Genomic DNA, 23,736 nt, shown 5'->3' on the forward strand with positions numbered 1-23,736 from the left:
ATGCTGGAAACACTCAGCAGGTCAGGCAGCATCTGTGGAGAGAGAAACAGAGTTAATGTTTCAGGTCATTGGCCTTTTGTCAGACATGAAATATTAACTCTCTGTCTCCACAGATAATACTGCCTGACCTGTTGAAGGATTCCAATCTTCAATTTTTGCCGTTAGCCAGCAGACGTGTTTTTACATCACTGTCTTTTGCCAGGCCTTATACCTAAATCCCCTAGACTTCTGCTTCTGTACCAGGCTGCTGGTGCACTGTGCTCTTCCCCTGTCAGGACAGGGTATGTTGTCTCCTATATGTCAGCCTGACCTGCCAGTCTTCATCCCTGCTCATACCATACTGGTCCACCATTCAGTCGGTTGTTTACTGCCCCTGCCTATCTGTCTCTCTGCCACCGCCCGTTCTGCTGTCCTCAGCAGTTGTGAATTTTTACACATTCTCATGAAAATATAATAATTTATGTGTGTTAGAACAAATATCTGGTGTTGAATATCTGGTGTCTAGATTTGAGTATTCCAACGTAATCCTGCTCAGCCTCCCACGTTCTACTCTCGGTAAAATTGAGGTCAACCAAAACTCTGCAGCTCTTGTCCTTACACCAAATCTGTGTTCATTGACCTACATTAACCTCCAGTTAACCAACATGTCGATTTAAAATCCCTCTATGACCTACTTCATCCCTCCCTATCTCTGTCATCTCCTCGAGTTCCACAACCCTCTGAGATATCCGCACTCCACTAATTCTGGCTGTGCCCTTAGCTGCCAAGGGCCTTAGCTCTGGAGTTCCCTCCTTACACCTCCCTGCCTCTCTACCTCTCCTTTCTCCTTTAACACGCTCCTTAAAACCTGCCTCTTTGACCAAGCTTTCAGTCATCTGCCCTAATATCTTATGTGGCTCGGTGTCAAATTTTGTTTTATAATGCTTCTTTGAAATGCCTTGGGACGTTTTATTCTGTTAAAGATGCTGTATAAATACAGGTTGTTTGAAGGTGATTAATACTCTGTGGTTCTGAAGCCTGTGCTGTTCTGTTTAATATGAAGGCAGCAGATAGTTGCTGTTGACACTGATGGGGGTTGATAGATTTAATTACAACCTGATATATCTGGTCAATATTTGTTTCATGGAGACATCATAAATAGATAGAAAATAATTGGTGAAGTGAACAGTGCCATATATACAGCCAGGATATTTTACATTCATGTTTAACAAGCACAAAGTACACAGTCATCAGTGTGTCATAGAATATTATTTGAAAATCAGCATTATATTAGCGATGACTAAAGAGGTTTTAAGTTGATTACACTGTAGGAGTATAACTGATACTGTGCCCAGGATGCTTCAAGAGATAGCATTCTAGTAATTGGGAACTTGAGTTCTGTTTTCCTATTGTACAGGTGAATTTATTATTCATTGAATGCACTTCACTCCATAGCTTTCCAGTTGGTCGTTAAAGATGATTCAGAACGTTAAAGTTAAGATTAATTTTAATTTAAAATAATTTTAATTAAAAATTAACATTAAAGGTTTAACCTTAAAATTAGACTTCGGCCTTTCAGGGGTGATGTCAGGAAACAGCACTCAGAGTAGTCGGAAATATGGGACTCTTTTTCACAAAGGGCCACGTGCTGGCAAATGGGATTAGGTAGTCAGGTGTCTTTAATGCATCGGTGCAGACTCAATGGGCTGAAGGCCCTCTTCTGCACTGTATTATTCTGTGATTCTGTGAAAAAATTGGTGAGGCTTGGGGGAGTTGCGGGAAGGAGGCAGTGAAAATTTCAAAACTGAGATTGATAGTTTTTTGGTAGGCATGGGTATTAAGGGGTATGGAACCAAGTGAGTAAATGGAGTTAAGATCAAGATCAACCACAATCTAACTGACTGGCAGAACAAGCTCGAAGGGTTGAATGGTCTACTCCTGTTCCCAAGTCAATGTCAAGGCTGCTTCTAAAGATATCAGTTCCAGACGAATGCCACAGATACCCTTGTGTTTGTCTCTGATTGTGTCAACAGAGAGTACTAATGGCCTCATCAGTGAAACTAGCTACTGAGGTTAGTGGGAGAGGCTGACCGTGCACATACACTCTTTATCCCATGCCATCTCATGCCACTTGTAGTCTTCACACTATCTGTCTCAGCATCGCTTCCAAGTTGATGATACCAGCTGGTGCTGGTCAAACAATGGTGATCGAAACAAGTAAAAGGGAAAAAAACTGAATCAAAATGTTTCCTAATTCATTACCAGTCTGTCATTACCAGACCAGACCATAAATGCAACAAGGTTTTGCTTTATAGCTTCTCCACTGCCAGCCAGCTCTTTGCTGCTTCCTGTCTGTTGTCGCTCTCTCTATACTGTCTCACACTTAATGTTATAATTGAATTGGCAGGAGTTGAACTGGCAACCTGGTGAATGCTGGCAAGTTTTACCGTGAAGCAGAATGGCAGTGGCCAGTTGGAGTCAGCCATGTTCACTGCATGTAGTGTAGAATTGAATAAATAAAATCTTGAATCAGGTTGGTTTTGTTCAGCCCAGTTCTTCTAATTTTATAATTTACTCTCACAGATACCAAAAAAAATCAACTTGACTTTTCTTTCAGCTTGACTTGGCAATTTGCTCACTCCCTTTTCTCTCTCGCTCTAAGTGGCTGTTCTTCTCAGGCAGACTGTCATTCTCTTGCATTTGTTCGCGCACTCATTTTCTCTCCCATTCTGCTGTTCTGTCATTCTTGTTTGCTGTTATCTTCATCTTAGTAATTGTTAGTGCCTCTGTATCTAAAGTCAGCACTAAGGATCCAGCAGAGTAAGGAGCCCGCCTGCGAAATGCAACATGATTTCCCTTGATTCGAAAATATAAATTGGCTGTGTTTTCTGTTCATATCACTGAGCCAGACAGGCATGCAATTCCAATCAAACTGAAAGCCCTAAGGGGGACATTTAAAAAAAAAAAGTGAAACCAGATTGCTAGTATCAAAAGGCTGTTTAAACACAGTGAGCATCGTAGCTGTGCCTGATGCTATAAATCAGTCCAGCACTTACTAGTCGAGGTCACTGGATAATTATAAGGATTGAGATCCCTAGCTAATTTCCCTGTCCCATATTCAGGAATGCCGACGCTAATTGTGTCGCCCCAACTTGTAGCCCAGCAGAGTTTACCTGATTTAACACTGATCCTAGGGACTCTCCTAATCTGGATGACTTAGTGCCATCTCAAATAATTCATAAGAGCCATGTAGGGCACTTGATTTATATTTAGAAAAGAAAGGTTTCCTCTCTGAAGGCATGGCTGGAGTCCTGCGCTGAGTGAACCCCAGTCATCTGCTCAGAGGACATTGGGGTGGACACCTCAGTTGCCATTCAAATAAACTTCTCACCATTATCTTAAAACAATACATCACTGTATCTGACTGGCCATACACATGCATGCGTTTTACTTGGGCTGTTAGTAGTAGCAGTGGAAAATTAATAACTTGTCATAACCAGTTTCTCACTCTTAGCAACTATGTCTTGCCTATCCTTTTAAGACACTCATTAAAACTACTTTTTGGACCAAACCTTTGGTGACCTATTCTGCTATCTCCTTATGTGGCTTGCTGTCAGATGCTTTTTATTCCTGATTCTGCCCTGCCTCAGCTCATCTGATACTGAAACTCTCACCCATGATTTTTGCTGCCTCTAGATTTGACTATTCCAGCTCACTCCTGGCCGGCCTCCCACGGTCTATCCTCTGTAAACTTAAGGTAATCCAAAACTCTGCTGTCCATGCCTTTACTCGCTCAAGTCCTGTTCGCACATCACCCCTGTGCCCACTCACCTACATTGGCTCCCAGTTAAGCAATGTTTCGACTTTAAAATTCTCATCCTTGTTTTCGAATCGCTCCATGGCCCTTGCCCCTCCCTATCTCTGTAATATCCTCCAGCCCCACAACCGCCCCTCCCAAGATACCTGCGCTCATCTAATTCTCATGGAATAAAAGGGACAATAGCAACATGGATACGGAGTTGGCTGAGTGACAGAAAACATAGTAGTGTTTAATGGATGTTCTCCGATGTTCTTTGGGCTGGAGGAGAGTTTGTAGTGGAGTTTCCCAGGAGTCATTGTTGGGACTCTTGCTCTTCCTGATATATTTTAATGACCTAGACCTTGGTGTACAGGGCACAATTTCAAAATTTGCAGACGTTACGAAACTTGGAGAACTGTGAGGAGAATAGTGTAGAACATCAAAAGGACAAAGACAAGTTGGTGGAATGGGCAGACAAGCAGCAGATGAAGTTCAATGTGAAGAAATGCGAACTCATTCTTATGGTAGGAAGAACGTGGAGTAGCAATATAACATAAAGGATACAACTCTAAAAGGGGTGCAAGAGCAGAGGGACCTTGGGTATATGTACATAAGTCATTGAAGTTGACAGGACAGGTTGAGACAACAGTTAATAAAGCATTCAGTATCCTGGGCTTTATTGATAGAGGCACAGAGTACAAGAGCAAGGAGGATATGTTAAACTTGTATAAGACACTAGTGCGGCCTCAGCTGGAGTATTGCGTCCAGTTCTGGGCGCCGCACTTTAGGAAAGATGTGAGGAAATTGGAGAGAGTACAGAAAAGATTCACGAGAATGGTTCCAGGGATGAGGAACTTCAGTTATGAAGATAGATTGGAGAAGAGAAGGCTGAGAGGAGACTTGATAGAGGTATTCAAAGTCATGAGGGGTCTGGACAGAGTGGATAGGAAAAAACTGTTCCCACTCGTGAAAGGATCGAGAATGAGACGGCACAGATTTAAAGTGATTAGCAAATGAAGCAATAGCAACATGAGGAAAAACCTCTTCACACAGCAAGTGGTTAGGATCTGGAATGCACTACATCAGAGTGTGGTGGAGGCAGGTTCAATCGAGGCATTCAAAAAGGGAATTAGACTTATCTGAAAAGGAAGAATGTGCAGGATTACGGGGAGAAGGTGTGGGGATAGCATTAGGTGAAATGCTCATTTGGAGAGTCGGTGCAGACACGGGTCGAATGGCCTTCTGCTGCGCTGCAACAATTCTGTGATTCTGAATTCTAACCTCTTGAGCATACCTGATTTTAATCGCTCCACCATTGGTAGCTGTGCTTTCAGCTGCCTGGGCCCTAAGCTGTGGATTTCCCTTTTTACACATCTCTGCCTCTCTACCTCGCTTTCCTCCTTTAAACCACTCCTTAAATCCTATCTCTTTGACAAGCTTTCAATCATCTGGCCTAATATATCCTTATGTGCTTGGTGTCATATTTTGTTTTTGGGGCATTTTGTTACATTAAAGGTGCTATATAAATGCAAGTACAGGCAGGTTCTGTTCAAGATGGCTCCTGGGCTGGAAGCTCCCTAGGAAGCTCCCTTGCTGTTCAACTCTATCCATGGCCATCTGCTGCCATCCCTAACGTTTTCTCCCCCAATCTGCCCTCTTAAACTGTTTAAATTCCCCTGGCTCTTTAAATCAGTTCATTTTAGCCCGATCTAAAAGTTAACAGTTAGTTTAGTGTAAGTTACCTGGGCCCACTGCCCTCCCCCAGCCACACCTGCTCTTTGTTTTCTCAATGAAATTGATCCGGATGAAACTGACGAGAACAGCTGCCGATACTTCAATCTCCGATCCTGCTGTCTTCACAGTCCAGAGTGTCTGCAGCCACGGCATGCGGTAAGTCCATTGAGGTGAAGAAGGAGCTGCGGGACCCGAGAGAAGTCCTGTGAAAAGGTGCCCCGAACACCCAAAACATCCACGAACGGCCCCCCCGGCCGCAACTTCAAAGCGCCCGCGGGAGATGGCTCGGAGAGCATCTGCAGCGCACTGTCGGCAATGCTGCATGCTTTTATTTAAACCACTGCAAAAAAAAACCCTTAGCAAATGTAATCACCTCTAAGTCTGCCAAATGATGCTTCACCTCCCGAAGGACGTGGATGAGCTTTCCGGACGTCGATGGTGGGCACTGAGGAAATGGCTTATTACCTGCACCAGATTCCACCCCCTCCCCCCCCTTTTAACCCCCTTCCACCCCCCCCACCCCCGTCCCCTTCCCTGCTCCACCCTCTCAGCTCACCCCCTCACAACCCCGTCCCAGCCCGCCCCCCCCTCGCACCATCTTCACCTCGCACCCCCTTCCCCTGCACCCCCCCCCACCCCCTCCCTCTACCCCTCCCCCTTGCATCCCCTCCTCCCACCGGCACCATCCTACACCTGTGTAGGGGCCCCAACAACCCCTCTGCCTTGTGGGCGTCTCGGGAGAGACCAAGGCTAAGGGAGTAAACCCTAACAGAAAATCCGGAGCGGAACCCCGTAGGCGGTCATGTGTCACCTTTGGCATGTTTCCGGCAGTTCCTGCAGCCATACTGGTGCCAAACGTCGTGTCCTGCACTCCTTTGGACCCCACCAGAAAGGCCGAGAGGGGGGTTTTGACGACTGGGCAATTCTCAACCTCCATAAATTTGCCCAGGCATGCGCCATGGAGAGGTCACTCCATAGTTGCCTCACAGCGACTAAAACAACACGGAAGGCAGCAGTTACGGGTTAAAAGTCCAGATAAATTGGCGTAGAAACTGGGCGCCACGGGTTGCCTTTGTCGGTGGGAGAGGTCATTGCACCTCACTGGACAGCTACCGCCCGCCTCAAACCGGGCAGCCCCCGGTCAATAAGGTTCTGTCCCGCCACAGTCTGCCTGCTTCAATGGGTGCTTGGAGCTCAGGGTCATTGCCCGAAAGGTGGACTGATACACCGCACCAAACAACATGAAAAAAGGAAAGAAGGTACCAGCCCTTCGCTTTGCAAGCTGGAACGTCAGAACTATGTGTCCTGGCCTGTCGGAAGACCTTACACAAATCAACGATTCTCGGAAGACCGCCATCATTAACAACGAGCTCAGTAGATTCAATGTGGACATTGCAGCACTTCAGGAGACTCGCCTCCCCGCGAGTGGCTCTCTAGCAGAGCAAGACTACACCTTCTTCTGGCAGGGCAGGGATCCTGAAGAACCAAGACAGCATGGAGTGGGCTTCGCCATCAGAAACTCCTTGCTCAGCATGATAGAGCCTCCCTCAAATGGCTCGGAACGCATACTGTCCATCCGACTGCTCACCACCTCTGGTCCAGTACACCTACTCAGCATCTATGCTCCAACACTCTGCTCCGCACCTGAAGCTAAAGACCAGTTCTATGAACAACTCCATAACATCATTAGCAGCATCCCCAACACCGAACACCTATTCCTGCTGGGGGACTTTAATGCCAGGGTTGGGGCCGACCATGACTCATGGCCCTCCTGCCTTGGGCGCTATGGCGTTGGAAGGATGAATGAGAACGGGCAGAGACTGCTTGAGTTGTGTACCTATCATAACCTCTGCATCACCAACTCGTTCTTTCACACTAAACCCTGTCACCAGGTTTCATGGAGGCACCCAAGATCACGTCGTTGGCACCAGCTAGACCTCATTGTCACAAGGCGAGCCGCCTTAAACAGTGTTCAAATCACACGCAGCTTCCACAGTGCGGACTGCGACACCGACCACTCCCTGGTGTGCAGCAAGGTTAGACTCAGACCAAAGAAGTTGCATCATTCCAAGCAGAAGGGCCATCCGCGCATCAACACGAGCAGAATTTCTCACCCACAGCTGTTACAAAAATTTCTAAATTCACTTGTAACAGCCCTTCAAAACACTCCCACAGGGGATGCTGAGACCAAGTGGGCCCACATCAGAGACGCCATCTATGAGTCAGCTTTGACCACCTACGGCAAAAGTGCGAAGAGAAATGCAGACTGGTTTCAATCTCATAATGAAGAGCTGAAACCTGTCATAGCCGCTAAGCGCATTGCACTTTTGAACTACAAGAAAGCCCCCAGCGATTTAACATCTGCAGCACTTAAAGCAGCCAGAAGTACTGCACAAAGAACAGCTAGGCGTTGCGCAAACGACTACTGGCAACACCTATGCAGTCATATTCAGCTGGCCTCAGACACCGGAAACATCAGAGGAATGTATGATGGCATGAAGAGAGCTCTTGGGCCAACCATCAAGAAGATCACCCCCCTCAAATCTAAATCGGGGGACATAATCACTGACCAACGCAAACAGATGGACCGCTGGGTTGAGCACTACCTAGAACTGTACTCCAGGGAGAATGCTGTCACTGAGACTGCCCTCAATGCAGCCCAGCCTCTACCAGTCATGGATGAGCTGGACATACAGCCAACCAAATCGGAACTCAGTGATGCCATTGATTCCCTAGCCAGCGGAAAAGCCCCTGGGAAGGACAGCATTACCCCTGAAATAATCAAGAGTGCCAAGCCTGCTATACTCTCAGCACTACATGAACTGCTATGCCTGTGCTGGGACGAGGGAGCAGTACCCCAGGACATGCGCGATGCCAACATCATCACCCTCTATAAAAACAAAGGTGACCGCGGTGACTGCAACAACTACCGTGGAATCTCCCTGCTCAGCATAGTGGGGAAAGTCTTTGCTCGAGTCGCTCTGAACAGGCTCCAGAAGCTGGCCGAGCGCGTCTACCCTGAGGCACAGTGTGGCTTTCGTGCAGAGAGATCGACTATTGACATGCTGTTCTCCCTTCGTCAGATACAGGAGAAATGCCGTGAACAACAGATGCCCCTCTACATTGCTTTCATTGATCTCACCAAAGCCTTTGACCTCGTCAGCAGACGTGGTCTCTTCAGACTACTAGAAAAGATCGGATGTCCACCAAAGCTACTAAGTATCATCACCTCATTCCATGACAATATGAAAGGCACAATTCAACATGGTTGCTCCTCATCAGAGCCCTTTCCTATCCTGAGTGGTGTGAAACAGGGCTGTGTTCTCGCACCCACACTTTTTGGGATTTTCTTCTCCCTGCTGCTTTCACATGCGTTCAAATCCTCTGAAGAAGGAATTTTCCTCCACACAAGATCAGGGGGCAGGTTGTTCAACCTTGCCCGTCTAAGAGCGAAGTCCAAAGTACGGAAAGTCCTCATCAGAGAACTCCTCTTTGCTGACGATGCTGCTTTAACATCTCACACTGAAGAATGCCTGCAGAGTCTCATCGACAGGTTTGCGTCTGCCTGCAATGAGTTTGGCCTAACCATCAGCCTCAAGAAAACGAACATCATGGGGCAGGATGTCAGAAATGCTCCATCCATCAATATTGGCGACCACGCTCTGGAAGTGGTTCAAGAGTTCACCTACCTAGGCTCAACTATCACCAGTAACCTGTCTCTAGATGCAGAAATCAACAAGCGCATGGGTAAGGCTTCCACTGCTATGTCCAGACTGGCCAAGAGAGTGTGGGAAAATGGCGCACTGACACGGAACACAAAAGTCCGAGTGTACCAGGCCTGTGTCCTCAGTACCTTGCTCTATGGCAGCGAGGCCTGGACAACGTATGCCAGCCAAGAGCGACGTCTCAATTCATTCCATCTTCGCTGCCTTCGGAGAATACTTGGCATCAGGTGGCAGGACTATATCTCCAACACAGAAGTCCTTGAAGCGGCCAACACCCCCAGCTTATACACACTACTGAGTCAGCGGCGCTTGAGATGGCTTGGCCATGTGAGCCGCATGGAAGATGGCAGGATCCCCAAAGACACATTGTACAGCGAGCTCGCCACTGGTATCAGACCCACCGGCCGTCCATGTCTCCGTTATAAAGACGTCTGCAAACGCGACATGAAATCGTGTGACATTGATCACAAGTCGTGGGAGTCAGTTGCCAGCATTCGCCAGAGCTGGCGGGCAGCCATAAAGTCAGGGCTAAATTGTGGCAAGTCGAAGAGACTTAGTAGTTGGCAGGAAAAAAGACAGAGGCGCAAGGGGAGAGCCAACTGTGCAACAGCCCCAACAAACAAATTTCTCTGCAGCACCTGTGGAAGAGCCTGTCACTCCAGAATTGGCCTTTATAGCCACTCCAGGCGCTGCTTCACAAACCACTGACCACCTCCAGGCGCGTATCCATTGTCTCTCGAGATAAGGAGGCCCAAAAGAGGAATAAATGCAAGTTGTTATTGTCCTGGCTGGCTCTTGTGTAAAGTTAGCAAGTTGAGTGATCCTCTCATCAGGTTTGTCTTAATTTTCTTTTTAGCATAGTTTGAATATTATTCAGCACCAAATGTGCATTTAAAAATAGTATGCAAGCACGAAAATAGTACTTAAATTATTTCACACAAATCACCACTGAAGCACGCTTTCCCTGTTGCTGTACTTGTGCAAGTGAATGATATTGGCGTGTTTGGTTACTTGACTGTAACTTCAATGACTTCCAACTTTTTTATATGGGGGAATCCCCTGCACATAGCAACACATTCGTGGTAACCCCTGTATCCTAGCTTTGGAAAGAAACCCCGTTATCACTGGAGACAAATATTTATTCATATTCAGAAATAATGTACCAATGAGTAAAGTACAGACAAAATATAGACGGCACCATTCTTGAAATGCTAAGCTCATAGGGTACAGTAAAAAGTAAGAAATAAGACACTTGCATACATAAAGCACCTTTCACAACCTCAGGATGCCCACAAAGTGCTTTACAGCCAATGAAGTACTTTTGAAGTGTATTCACGGTTGTACTGTAGGAAACATGACAGTCAATTTGTACACAGCAAGCTCCCACAAACAGCAACGTGATAATGGCCAGAAAATCTGCTTTTAGTGATATTAGTCGAGGGATAAATATATACCCAGCTTCAAACGAGCAGAAATCTGATAACATTATGGAACCCTCTCTGAACCAGTTTGAAATCTGACAGTGAAAGCCAGCAATCTGTGGTTTGCAAGGAAAAATGAATGTAATCATGGAGTGAAATCCTCCAAACACCAGAAAAAGCCCTATGGTTCCATGTGGCAGGGTCAAAAAAGAAATATCATCCCACCAGATTGGCATAAATAAGTTTATCAACTTATTACAAAATATTTACAGTACAGAGAGAGGCCATTTGGCCCAGCTGGTCCATGACAGTGTTTATGCTCCACACAACCTCCTCCCACCCCTCTTCAACTAACCCCATCAACATATCCTTCTATTTCTTTCTCCCTTATGTGTATTTAGCTTCCCCTTGAATATATCTTATACTAGTCTTGTGTTAGTGAGTTCCACATTGTAACCACTCTCTGCGTAAACAAGTTTCTCTTGAATTCTCTAATGGATTTAATCCTGACTGTCTTATATTCGTAGTCCCTAGTTGTGGTTTTGCCCGCAAGTGAAAACGTCTTCTCTATCTCTACCCAATCATAACCTTGAAGACCTCTATTGGGTTATCCCTCAGTTTTGTAAGATTTAGTTTTGGGAGTCACAGATTACCCAAATAGGTGGTTGAGAACTCATAAGTAATTTTAAAATAGTTTATTAAGAAGCAACAGTTTAGATATGATGCATAAGCTAAATAGACAGAAGAAGTATACCACCCGTGACAGATGATATTGCAGCCAATCTCTGCAGCTGGAAGGGCAATTTCCTCTTTCTGTCTCGCTCTCTCCCCCACCCCTGTCTTTTCACCTCCTCCAGTTAGCTGAGGTGTCAGGAAGCACTCTATCTTCTGCCAGACAGGAGCTGCAGCTCTCTCTCTGCTCCTCCAGACATCCATTGATATACCTTATTTTTGGGGGCTGGTAGTTCAACCTATGTCAATCACCTGTTTGAACCCTTCTAACCAATGACTATAGGACAGGTACTCCCCCTTGTCCATCACTTGAGCTCAAGGTCATCTTTCAGTTTACTCCATACTAGAGGCCATTTGTCAGCCTTTGCCAGGCCCTTGCACAGATAAGAGGGTACACAAGGGACCAGAAGATCCCCTCCCATCAGTTTAGGGATGTCTATGGTGTCTAGTGGCTTCCAGGTGACACCATCAGGAATTTCATCAGGAACCCCTCTCCCCTTGTTTGCACCAGTAATGACCCTGGCATTAGGAACTGCTTCTCTGTCCCTTTTGAAAAAGAGGAAAACATCTTTTCTGTGGGTCAGTTTCATACTATGTCTACTGTTTCTATAAGAATTCTATATTACTCTGAGAAGTATCATCTATTAAAAGAAACTATTTCTTTTTTCTAGAGAAAAGAGCCCCAACCTGTTCATTCTTTCCTGATATGTATATCCTCTCAGTTCTGGTACCATCCTATTTATCTACTTACCTTGATTCTGCTTCACTTTCCTCTTTATCTCTTTTGTTTCTTTTACTACTGGACTGCCCACCTTAATGGCTGTTAGACTGGAGCAGTGGCTGCATCGAATGCCTGTGCTTAGAAATGGAAATTGCTAACCTTTGTCCAAGTCTATCCTTCATAAGCTCCCAGAAAAAACATACGTCAAACAGATATACGTACCATGGGAGTACAGGTACTATCTACATTTAGACAGTCTCTTTAACCTGATGAAATTGGGAACTGTCTGACACCGAACAGATCTTTGGTCACCACACTATAGGAAGGATGTGATTGCACTGGAGAGGGTGCAGAGGAGATTCACCAGGATGTTGCCTGGGCTGGAGCATTTCAGCTATGAAGAGAGACTGAAAAGGCTAGGGTGGTTTTCCTTGGAGCAGAGAAGGCTGAGGGGGGACCTGATTGAGGTTTTAGTTTTAGTTTTAGAGATACAGCACTGAAACAGGCCCTTCGGCCCACCGAGTCTGTGCCGACCATCAACCACCCATTTATACTAATCCTACATTAATTCCATATTCCTACCACATCCCCACCTGTCCCCTATGTTTCCCTACCACCTACCTATACTAGGGGCAATTTATAATGGCCAATTAACCTATCAACCAGCAAGTCTTTGGCATGTGGGAGGAAACCGGAGTTCCCGGAGGAAACCCACGCAGACACAGGGAGAACTTGCAAACTCCACACAGGCAGTACCCAGAATTGAACCCGGGTCGCTGGAGCTGTGAGGCTGCGGTGCTAACCACTGCGCCACTGTGCCGCCCCAGGTGTACAAGATTATGAGGGGCATTGATAGGTTAGATAGGAAGAAACTTTTTCCCTTAGCGGAGGGGTCAAGAACCGGGGGCATAGATTTAAGGTAAGGGGCAGGAGGTTTAGGGGGGATTTGAGGAAACAAATTTTCACCCAGAGGGTGGTTGGAATCTGGAACGCACTGCCTGAAGAGGTGGTGGAGGCAGGAAACCTCACAACATTTAAGAAGTATTTAGATGAGCACTTGAAACGCCATCAAGGCTACGGGCCAAGTGCAGGAATATTGGATTAGAATAGTTGAGTGCTGGATGGCCGGCACAGACACGATGGGCCGAAGGGCCTGTTTCTGTGCTGTATAACTCTATGACATGTTCACTGAGATTGGGATATCATCACACTAGGCCAACTCCTGAGCGAAGAGTTGACATCATCTGCTCAGTGGCTTGTCAACAAATTTCATTTCCTCCAGAACTCAAAGATACTTGAAGCTCTTGTGTATTTCTTCTTGAACCAACCTCCCCAAAATGCCCGCAGTCATTCTGTTCCTAGGTCTCAGATTCCTAGGTTCCAACAAAGTGCCTTCACCCTCAATCACGCTCTGCTTCTACTGGGTCACGGCCCAAAACTTGAGTTCACGATTACAAAACAAAACTTCAGGAAAGTCTGTAAACTAAGAAAAGGAATCAGGAAGAAAAAAAGTCAACTTTTTTTTGATGTAGGAGATATGCTGCTACTGCTGGTGTGGGGAAAAGATCCAAGGATAGTGTTGATGCCATTAGAAGGATCCTCCTCCCACTCATCAAATGCCAGAGCCTGGATTCTACATCAGTCAGATGAAGCTTTCATGGCTATGGAGATGTCATCAAAATACTTCAGAGCGACAGGGCCTTGGATGTACAGTCTGTCCCAGTACTAACAGGAATGGGGACTAAGTGATCGAGTGACAGCTGAAGTTTCCACTTGTGCCTCCAAAGAGTTATGGGTGAGGTAAAAGAGGAGAAAATGATCTCCATAAATGCCTCCTCTGATTCAGTGTTGGTCAGTGTTTAGATTGGTTGGCTCTGTGCCATCGGCCTCTGGAGAGAAAGCAGACAATAAACTGAATTTAAATAAATTTGGACTCAGAAGCAAATTGTGAGATTCACTGCCTGCCCATCTAATGGGGCCAATGCAGTCCATAAGCAGCAGTGGGAAAGTACTTGAGAAGGTGAAGAGTTCATTCTCCAATTCCATCCATAGGCAGGATTTTCCCGTGGGCTTCAGGACCCCGGCGACAAACTCAAATAGGGGTCAGAAACCTGCACTGTATGGGAAACAGTCACTCACCTGTGATTTTCCCTGAATTGACCAATTAGTGGCCAGAGGGTGAGCTTGCAATCAAATTAAGGATGGCAGGCAGGCTTTCGAAGCTGGAGGGCTAATAGGAGGACCCATCCACAGGGCAGCCTGAGGTTGCTGCTGAACCCAGGAAGGCAGGAAGGGCCTCTAAGCCTGCCTGGAGCATTGAACCCTGGGTCTGTTGCTGGGAGTCCGCCTCCAGGTGGCTGTGGGGATCTGGAGGCAGATTAGAAAATCTCAGTCAGCCTTTGCCAATTGACCTTAAGTGGCCATTAACAAGCTCAGTTGGCTACCTGCCCCCACCCCACCCCCCCATCCCGCCTCCGGGAAAATGGCCCTGGGGCCGGATGGAGCCTGGAAACCAGCACGCCAGCCTGCGGCACAAAATTCCAAACTTGCCCACTTCCATTCCCGGCCCCGGTGGAGCCAAAACAACTAGTCCCATGGTACAGCCCATCTTCCTGCAGGGTCAAATTTCATCTCGTGTCGACAATTCAGATCTTCCTATTCATCAATACATCTATGCAATTTATCTTGTTTCTAATACCTTTGTAACAGGCCTCGCTTTTTGCGAGGAGCAGCCTTGATAGAACGGGGTGCGGAGCGGACTTTCAGCTGAGCGGTCAATTTCAGTAAGTTACAAGTTAATCCCTTTTTTGTTTCGGAGGACCGGGGACTGCTGGGTAGGGGAAAAGTATTTATTTGGGCAGTTTTAAAATCTTTGTCTTTTGCGAGGAGCAGCCTTGATAGAACGGGGTGCGGAGCGGACTTTCAGCTGAGCGGTCAATTTCAGTAAGTTACAAGTTAATCCCTTTTTTGTTTCGGAGGACCGGGGACTGCTGGGTAGGGGAAAAGTATTTATTTGGGCAGTTTTAAAATCTTTGTCTTTTGCGAGGAGCAGCCTTGATAGAACGGGGTGCGGAGCGGACTTTCAGCTGAGCGGTCAATTTCAGTAAGTTACAAGTTAATCCCTTTTTTGTTTCGGAGGACCGGGGACTGCTGGGTAGGGGAAAAGTATTTATTTGGGCAGTTTTAAAATCTTTGTCTTTTGCGAGGAGCAGCCTTGATAGAACGGGGTGCGGAGCGGACTTTCAGCTGAGCGGTCAATTTCAGTAAGTTACAAGTTAATCCCTTTTTTGTTTCGGAGGACCGGGGACTGCTGGGTAGGGGAAAAGTATTTATTTGGGCAGTGGCAGTACCCGAGACACTACACATGTAGTGTCTCCCACCCACCCTCCTCCTCTAACCAAAAAAAAAGGACTCTAGGGTGTTGATAAGGTAAGCTTTTTATTTAAAACTTCAGTCCGTCGGATTGCTAAGCGAACAAGTTTTGACTTTTTTTTTCGTTTGGTTTTTCAGTAGATTTATTGGGAATCTAGAATAGTGGGAATGGAGGTAAAGGCAGTTGTATGTTCCTCCTGCAGAATGTGGGAGGTAGGGGTCGCCAAGAGTGTCCCTGCTGACTGCATCTGCGGGAAGTGCACCCAACTCCAGCTCCTCGCAGACCGCGTTAGGGAACTGGAGCTGGAGCTGGATGAACTTCGGATCATTCGGGAGGCGGAGGGGATTATTGACAGGAGTTATAGGGAGGCAGTCACACCTCAGGTAAAAGAAGTAGGTAGATGGGTTACCGTCAGGGGAAGGAGAGGGAACCAGCAGGCAGTGCAGGGATCCCCTGTGGCCGTTTCCCTCAACAACAGGTATACCGTTTTGGATACTGTTGGGGGGGACGACTTACCAGGGGTAAGCAATGGGGTGCAGGTCTCTGGCACAGAGTCTGTCCCTGTTGCTCAGAAGGGAAAAGGGAAGAGGAGCAGAGCATTAGTCATTGGGGACTCCATAGTTAGGGGAACAGATAGGAGGTTCTGTGGGAACGAGAGAGACTCACGGTTGGTGTGTTGCCTCCCAGGTGCCAGGGTACGTGATGTCTCCGATCGTGTTTTTGGGATCCTTAAGGGGGAGGGGGAGCACCCCCAAGTCGTGGTCCACATAGGCACCAACGACATAGGTAGGAAGAGAGATGGGGATTTAAGGCAGAAATTCAGGGAGCTAGGGTGGAAGCTTAGAGCGAGAACAACCAGAGTTGTTATCTCTGGGTTGTTGCCTGTGCCACGTGCTAGCGAAGAGAGGAATAGGGAGAGAGAGGAGTTGAACACGTGGCTGCAGGGATGGTGTAGGAGGGAGGGTTTTGGTTTCCTGGATAATTGGGGCTCTTTCTGGGGTAGGTGGGACCTCTACAAACAGGATGGTCTTCACCTGAACCAGAGGGGTACCAATATCCTGGGGGGGAGATTTGTTAGTGCTCTTCGGGGGGGTTTAAACTAAATCAGCAGGGGAATGGGAACCTAAATTGCAGTGCCAGTGTACAGGCTGTTGAGAGTAGTGAGGTAGGGGATAAGGTTACAGGGACGCAAGAGGGCACTGGCAAGCAAGAACTTGGTTTAAAGTGTGTCTACTTCAACGCCAGGAGCATCCGGAATAAGGTGGGTGAGCTTGCAGCATGGGTTGGTACCTGGGATCCTGATGTTGTGGCCATTTCGGAGACATGGGTAGAGCAGGGGCAGGAATGGATGTTGCAGGTTCCGGGATTTAGATGTTTCAGAAAGAACAGAGAAGAGGGTAAAAGAGGGGGGGGTGTGGCATTGTTAATCAAGGAAAGTATTACAGCGACAGAAAGGACGTTTGAGGACTCGTCTACTGAGGTAGTATGGGCCGAGGTTAGAAACAGGAGAGGAGAGGTCACCCTGTTGGGAGTTTTCTATAGACCTCCGAATAGTTCCAGAGATGTAGAGGAAAGGATAGCGAAGATGATTCTCGACAGGAGCGAGAGTAACAGGGTAGTGGTTATGGGGGACTTTAACTTTCCAAATATTGACTGGAAATACTATAGTTCGAGTACTTTAGATGGGTCTGTTTTTGTCCAGTGTGTGCAGGAGGGTTTTCTGACACAGTATGTGGACAGGCCAACCAGGGGCGATGCCACATTGGATTTGGTACTGGGTAATGAACCCGGCCAGGTGTTCGATTTAGATGTAGGTGAGCACTTTGGCGATAGTGATCACAATTCGGTTAGGTTTACCTTAGCGATGGGCAGGGACAGGTATATACCGCAGGGCAAGAATTATAGCTGGGGGAAAGGAAATTATGACGCGATTAGGCAAGATTTAGGATGTGTAGGATGGGGAAGGAAACTGCAGGGGATGGGCACAAACGAAATGTGGAGCTTATTCAAGGAGCAGCTAATGCGTGTCCTTGATAAGTATGTACCTGTCAGGCAGGGAGGAAGTTGTCGAGCAAGGGAGCCATGGTTTACTCAAGAAGTTGAAGCGCTTGTCAAGAGGAAGAGGGCGGCTTATGTTAGGATGAGACGTGAAGGCTCAGTTAGGGCGCTTGAGAGTTACAAGCTAGCCAGGAAGGATCTAAAGGGAGGGCTAAGAAGAGCAAGGAGAGGACACGAGAAGTCATTGGCGGATAGGATCAAAGAAAACCCTAAGGCTTTCTATAGGTATATCAGGAATAAACGAATGATAAGAGTTAGAACAGGGCCAATCAAGGATAGTAGTGGGAAGTTGTGTGCGGAATCAGAGGAGATAGGGGAAGCGTTAAATGAATATTTTTCGCCAGTATTTACAGTAGAGAAAGAAAATGTTGCCGAGGAGAATACTGAGATTCAGGCTACTAGGCTAGATGGGATTGAGATTCACAAGGAGGAGGTGTTAGCAATTTTGGAAAGAGTGAAAATAGATAAGTCCCCTGGGCCAGATGGGATTTATCCTAGGATTCTCTGGGAAGCCAGGGAGGAGATTGCAGAGCCGTTGTTGTTGATCTTCAAGTCGTCATTGTCGACAGGAGTAGTGCCGGAGGACTGGAGGATAGCAAATGTTGTCCCCTTGTTCAAGAAGGGGAGTAGAGACAGCCCTGGTAATTATAGACCTGTGAGCCTTACTTCGGTTGTGGGTAAAATGTTGGAAAAGGTTATAAGAGACAGGATTTATAATCATCTTGAAAAGAATAAGTTCATTTGCGATAGTCAGCACGGTTTTGTGAAAGGTAGGTCGTGCCTCACAAACCTTATTGAGTTTTTCGAGAAGGTGACCAAACAGGTGGATGAGGGTAAAGCCGTGGATGTGGTGTATATGGATTTCAGTAAGGCGTTTGATAAGGTTCCCCACGGTAGGCTATTGCAGAAAATACGCAAGTATGGGGTTGAAGGTGATTTAGAGCTTTGGATCAGAAATTGGCTAGCTGAAAGAAGACAGAGGGTGGTGGTTGATGGCAAATGTTCATCCTGGAGTTTAGTTACTAGTGGTGTACCGCAAGGTTCTGTTTTGGGGCCACTGCTGTTTGTCATTTTTATAAACGACCTGGATGAGGGTGTAGAAGGGTGGGTTAGTAAATTTGCGGATGACACGAAGGTCGGTGGAGTTGTGGATAGTGTCGAAGGGTGTTGTAGGGTACAGAGGGACATAGATAGGCTGCAGAGCTGGGCTGAGAGATGGCAAATGGAGTTTAATGCGGAGAAGTGTGAGGTGATTCACTTTGGAAGGAGTAACAGCAATGCAGAGTACTGGGCTAATGAGAAGATTCTTGGTAGTGTAGATGAGCAGAGAGATCTTGGTATCCAGGTACATAAATCCCTGAAAGTTGCTACCCAGGTTAATAGGGCTGTTAAGAAGGCATATGGTGTGTTAGCCTTTATTAGTAGGGGGATCGAGTTTCAGAGCCACGGGGTCATGATGCAGCTGTACAAAACTCTGGTGAGGCCGCACCTGGAGTATTGCGTGCAGTTCTGGTCACCGCATTATAGGAAGGATGTCGAAGCTTTGGAAAGGGTGCAGAGGAGATTTACTAGGATGTTGCCTGGTATGGAAGGAAGGTCTTACGAGGAAAGGCTGAGGGACTTGGGGTTGTTTTCGTTAGAGAGAAGGAGGAGGAGAGGTGACTTAATAGAGACATACAAGATAATCAGAGGGTTAGATAGGGTGGATAGTGAGAGTCTTTTTCCTCGGATGAGGATGGCAAACACGAGGGGACATAGCTTTAAGTTGAGGGGTGAAAGATATAGGACAGATGTCAGAGGTAGTTTCTTTACGCAGAGAGTAGTAGGGGCGTGGAACGCCCTGCCTGCAACAGTAGTAGACTCGCCAACTTTAAGGGCATTTAAGTGGTCATTGGATAGACATATGGATGTAAATGGAATAGTGTAGGTCAGATGATCGGCGCAACATCGAGGGCCGAAGGGCCTGTACTGCGCTGTAATATTCTAATTCTAATATATGTTAAACTGGAGTTGACTGTTACTCCTCTTGGCCTGCAGACATCCTGGATTTATCCTGGACAGCAATCTTTTCTGACACATGTATCTGGAATGATTTCAGGAGCCTCATTTTGTTCAGAATCTAGTTCCTCAAAGCTTTACATTTTCAGATTCTTTCCTTCATCACTTCTTGTGTCGAATGACCGACAATATTGCAGTCGAGCTGCCATTATCTCCCTCTGTGGAAAAGTTGTGTGACTGCACGTGTCTTACCACATTTGAAATAAAACTGAGCAGAGAATGTGACATTCAATTATCTTATACCAATGAGCCTAACTATAAGCAGATGGATTTGATGAATGTGATCCCTAAAGCACCCTGTAATAAAAGTGGAATTTGATTTATTCCTTCGCTGCAAAGCAGCGGCCTTGCTTATATTGTAGAATGTATTTCCCTAAATATGATACTAGTTTTGTTAATAAACTTATTTATGTCCATCTGACAGGATGCGCCTCCCATTTTGCAGCAATCATCATGTTCTTTTATGTGTTGGTAGCTAGTCTGGAGGATCGTTTGCTAAGGAGAATGTCAGCTCCACCTGTCTGAATCTTGGCTGCAGGTGATGTGTGACTGAGACTTGGGGCAGAGAGGGCAGGGCGAATGAAAAGCTAAAGGTCAGATTGCAGTTAGTTCACATTTGGAGTCCTAACCTTGAACAACATAGTCTCAGTTTACTGAGTTACATAGATACCATAAAGAAGGCAAAATCATCACTCAGATTTAATGAATTATAGAATACAGTAGCAGCATGCACAAACCTGCTGTAATATGCGACTGCCTTGTTTCACCAACAGAAATTAGTCATGTTAGTGTTTTACATTTGAGATCCCCTGTTTTGAGCCAAGCCATGTTTTCAGTACATAACGTCGAAGGAAAGCTGTGTAGACTTTGACAGCTTGTAGTTACTATTGCTGCAGTTGGCTTCTGCACCAGTAGAGCACAGCTTATCTGGAGGCTACCTGTTGTCATCTCCTGTGACATAGAATGTGTTGATATAAATTGAAATGCCATTTAACTGAATAATTAGACTGATGTAAAGACAATATTACCAGCCATGGGCCTCCCCTCCATACAGCACAAATGATCTAATTATCAAATCTATCTAGCTGTCATTCGGCTCAGCTCAAATTGCAAGCAGAGTGTGTCTTGTAGCTGTCTAACTCACTGAGCTTCCCACTTGATCTGAGAAGTAGAAGCTTCCGTCTGAACAATTAAGTCGTGATTGAGGAGTATTAGGGGTAAAGTATAGTGTAGTATTTTTTTTTAACTTTAGCACTGACTGTCCAGCCAGAAAGTCTCTTGTCCTGCTCTTAAGTGTTGCATTATTTGATGAATTGATGCTAGATCAATTCTTAATTTTAAAATGGAGATTGATAGACTTTTATTAGCCAAAAGATATGGGGCAAAGGCAGGTACATGGAGTTAGCTTGCATATCAGCCATGATCTCATTGAATGACGCAATAGGCTCGAGGGGCTAAATGGCCTACTCCTGTTCCTATCTTCCTTTGTATGCAAATTGAGTTTGGGCAGTCTCAACTAAGTTCCTAATGGTCATAAAACTGCCTCAAATTTGGCACTGACTGGAAAACCTTACACAAGAAATTGGGCGTGGAAGAGAACATGTGCTCCTTTGGTACGCAGTTCTTCACTGGGAGAGCTAAATCGTAAACTGTACCCTTAGAAATGCAAACGAAAACTGGTTTATGGGGGCTTCATGGGCCAGACAGTGAGGGCTGCACATATAACATAAGTTTTTAATAATTAATAAACCTGAATTGTGACGGGAAATATCGCTGGAGTTATAGAAATGTGAGCGTTCTCTGTGTGGGTAAAAGGAGCATCCTTTTGCATTTGTTTCTGGTGTGTTTAAAACTAACCAAGTCCCCAGTCCTAATGGGGATAGTGGAATCAGAGCTGGCAACCTTCCAAACTTGCTCTAAGAGGAAAGGGTGAAGTTGTTTTTTGGTTGTTGAAGCTGGGCTATGGATTGATGCTGTGTGTTGTGTAGTTTGAAATACAATCATTATGCATCTGTCGAAAGAATGTTCGAAAGAAAATATGCAAGTTCAGATGCAACTGCTTCAATATGTGAACACTGCCGAAGCAGATAATCTTGGTACGTTCAAGATAGCTATTGGTGAAAGAGTCAATTGAGGGCATGAGGAGCAAAGTGTGTTTTTTTTTTAAGTTTGGCACTGGCCAGAGTGCAACACTGATTATTCCTGATCCTGTACATTCCAACCTTGTGTCTCACATGATATTTCTTCCAAAATTTGTATGGTTTTGATACAGCAAGGTTCCACCAACTCAGTGTAATAATTACCAGATAAACTGTTTAAATGATGTTGGTTGTGTGATAGATAATGTCCAGGGCACAAGGGAGAATTCCCCCGATCTTTGGAATGGTGCCATGGAATCTTCCCTGTCCACCTGAGAGAGTAGATGGGGCCTCAGTTTTACGTCTCATTCAAATGACGACACTTCCAACAATGCACTCACTCACTACTGCACTGGCGTGTCAGCGGGACTTGAGCTCACAAGCTTCTGACTCGGTTGAGAGTACTATCACTGAGCCACAGCTGACCGCATTTCATTGGTTCCTGAATGGGATGTTACTGTAGATTAAGGAACATGGAACAAAAGCTGACAACCTGCACCTCAACCTACTGACCCAAGCAAAAGCCACAACTGGCATACCTAAAGCTCGAGGATGTCCTGGGTCAGGTTTTTGCTGCAAAGTGTGGCCAAGACCTTATGATAGAGGAGTGATAATGGGGCAAGATAAAATCAAAAAATTACTTGTTGCCAAGTAATTAAAAAAAAAACAGCAGTTTGATCAGCAGATGAAAGAGAAAGAAGTGGTTTAACTGCTGCACTTGCTTTTGAAGGAAACCTTAACTGTTAACCTTTCTTTCCCTGTCAGCTGCCAATTGGCCTGCTGTGATTTCCAGCCTTTTTTTGTTTCATTGAAATTTTCCAGCCACTGTGTTTTTTCTTTTATCTGTGACGTCCAATTTTCTGTCCATTGCTCATTCTTGTCATTGTATCACTGTATCTACGTTCAGGTGATAGGGAAGAATGAAGTTGCTGTACCAACACATCTGTACAAAGTCATTCTTGCACAGAAGGGCAATGCGTCATCCGAATTGCTGGCTCTGGGAGCCTTTGTTGTGCCCAATAGGCCAATTGGCTTTGACCACCAGCTGTCTGAATATCAAATGGACCTAGAGGACCTGGAAAAGATGTCTGGGGTCACTTTCTTCCCAGCCTTGGCCAAAGCCAAATGGTGTCACGATCTCTGTGTGATGGACACCTGCAAGCTGCTGAACTTTGCGGAGTTTACTCTGTACATTGCCGGGCGGAAAGTGCAAAATGCTGGAACTTTGCACAGGTTGGAGAAAATCATGGCTGAGCTCCGGGAGAGTGGGATTGAGCCGGATGAGTACCTGCAGAATCTGTACCAGAAGAAAAAGCAGGAAGTGGAATTGAAGGAACCAAGGGAAAGCGGAGCAGCCAAGGGTGGTTAAACCATGTAGAAATCCTTAGTATACACTGACATGAGATGTATGCAATTATTCACAGACATACAGTGTATGTGGTTATGCTGATATATGTTGTGTCCGCTTACGTACTAACGTATAGTATGTGACGTTACGTACTGACTGACGTAGGGTATGTGGCATTTACGCTGACAAATTATGTGCTATTAGATACTGATGTACAGTACGCGGTGTTGTGTACAACATATGTGGATACATAATGATAAGTAGTTTATACCAATATGTACTGATGTATGGCATGCATGATTATGTATTCATGTGGTTATGTACTACCATTAGATGTAGCTAGTTATGGACTGATGAGCTAAATATAGTTTTGCATTTTATTTTTTTACAGCTGGTGCCTTATTTTAGTTCCCCCCCTCCCCTTATATGACTTCTTAAAAATATTCTTTGTTGCACTGTTACACTGTACCTTGTACCATTCCTTAGATGAGAGGAATTTCTCACTAACACTGTCTAAGCTAGACTTCCCATTATGAATAGAAGCACTATGTGGAAACTAATGTGGGCGAATCTGTATCCCAGTATTTCATAGTGCAGCACATCAACAAAGCATGCTGTGGCCTGGACAGACAAATCTTTAAAACAAACTG

The 23,736-nt window shown here is 45.8% G+C and overlaps 1 protein-coding gene across 1 annotated transcript in view; it reads left to right on the top strand.

Moving 5' to 3' along the window:
• Positions 1-23,474, top strand: part of LOC137350511 (nuclease EXOG, mitochondrial-like) — a 48,960-nt gene extending 25,486 nt beyond the window's left edge. Inside the window, exon 6 of the mRNA XM_068015177.1 lies at positions 22,646-23,474. Coding sequence (XP_067871278.1) covers positions 22,646-23,107 — 462 coding nt within the window. The 3' untranslated portion in view covers positions 23,108-23,474. The remainder of the gene's footprint in view (positions 1-22,645) is intronic.
• The last annotated feature ends 262 nt before the right edge of the window (positions 23,475-23,736 follow it).

Source organism: Heterodontus francisci, chromosome 2 (assembly GCF_036365525.1).
Source record: "Heterodontus francisci isolate sHetFra1 chromosome 2, sHetFra1.hap1, whole genome shotgun sequence".
Taxonomy (NCBI): domain Eukaryota; kingdom Metazoa; phylum Chordata; class Chondrichthyes; order Heterodontiformes; family Heterodontidae; genus Heterodontus; species Heterodontus francisci.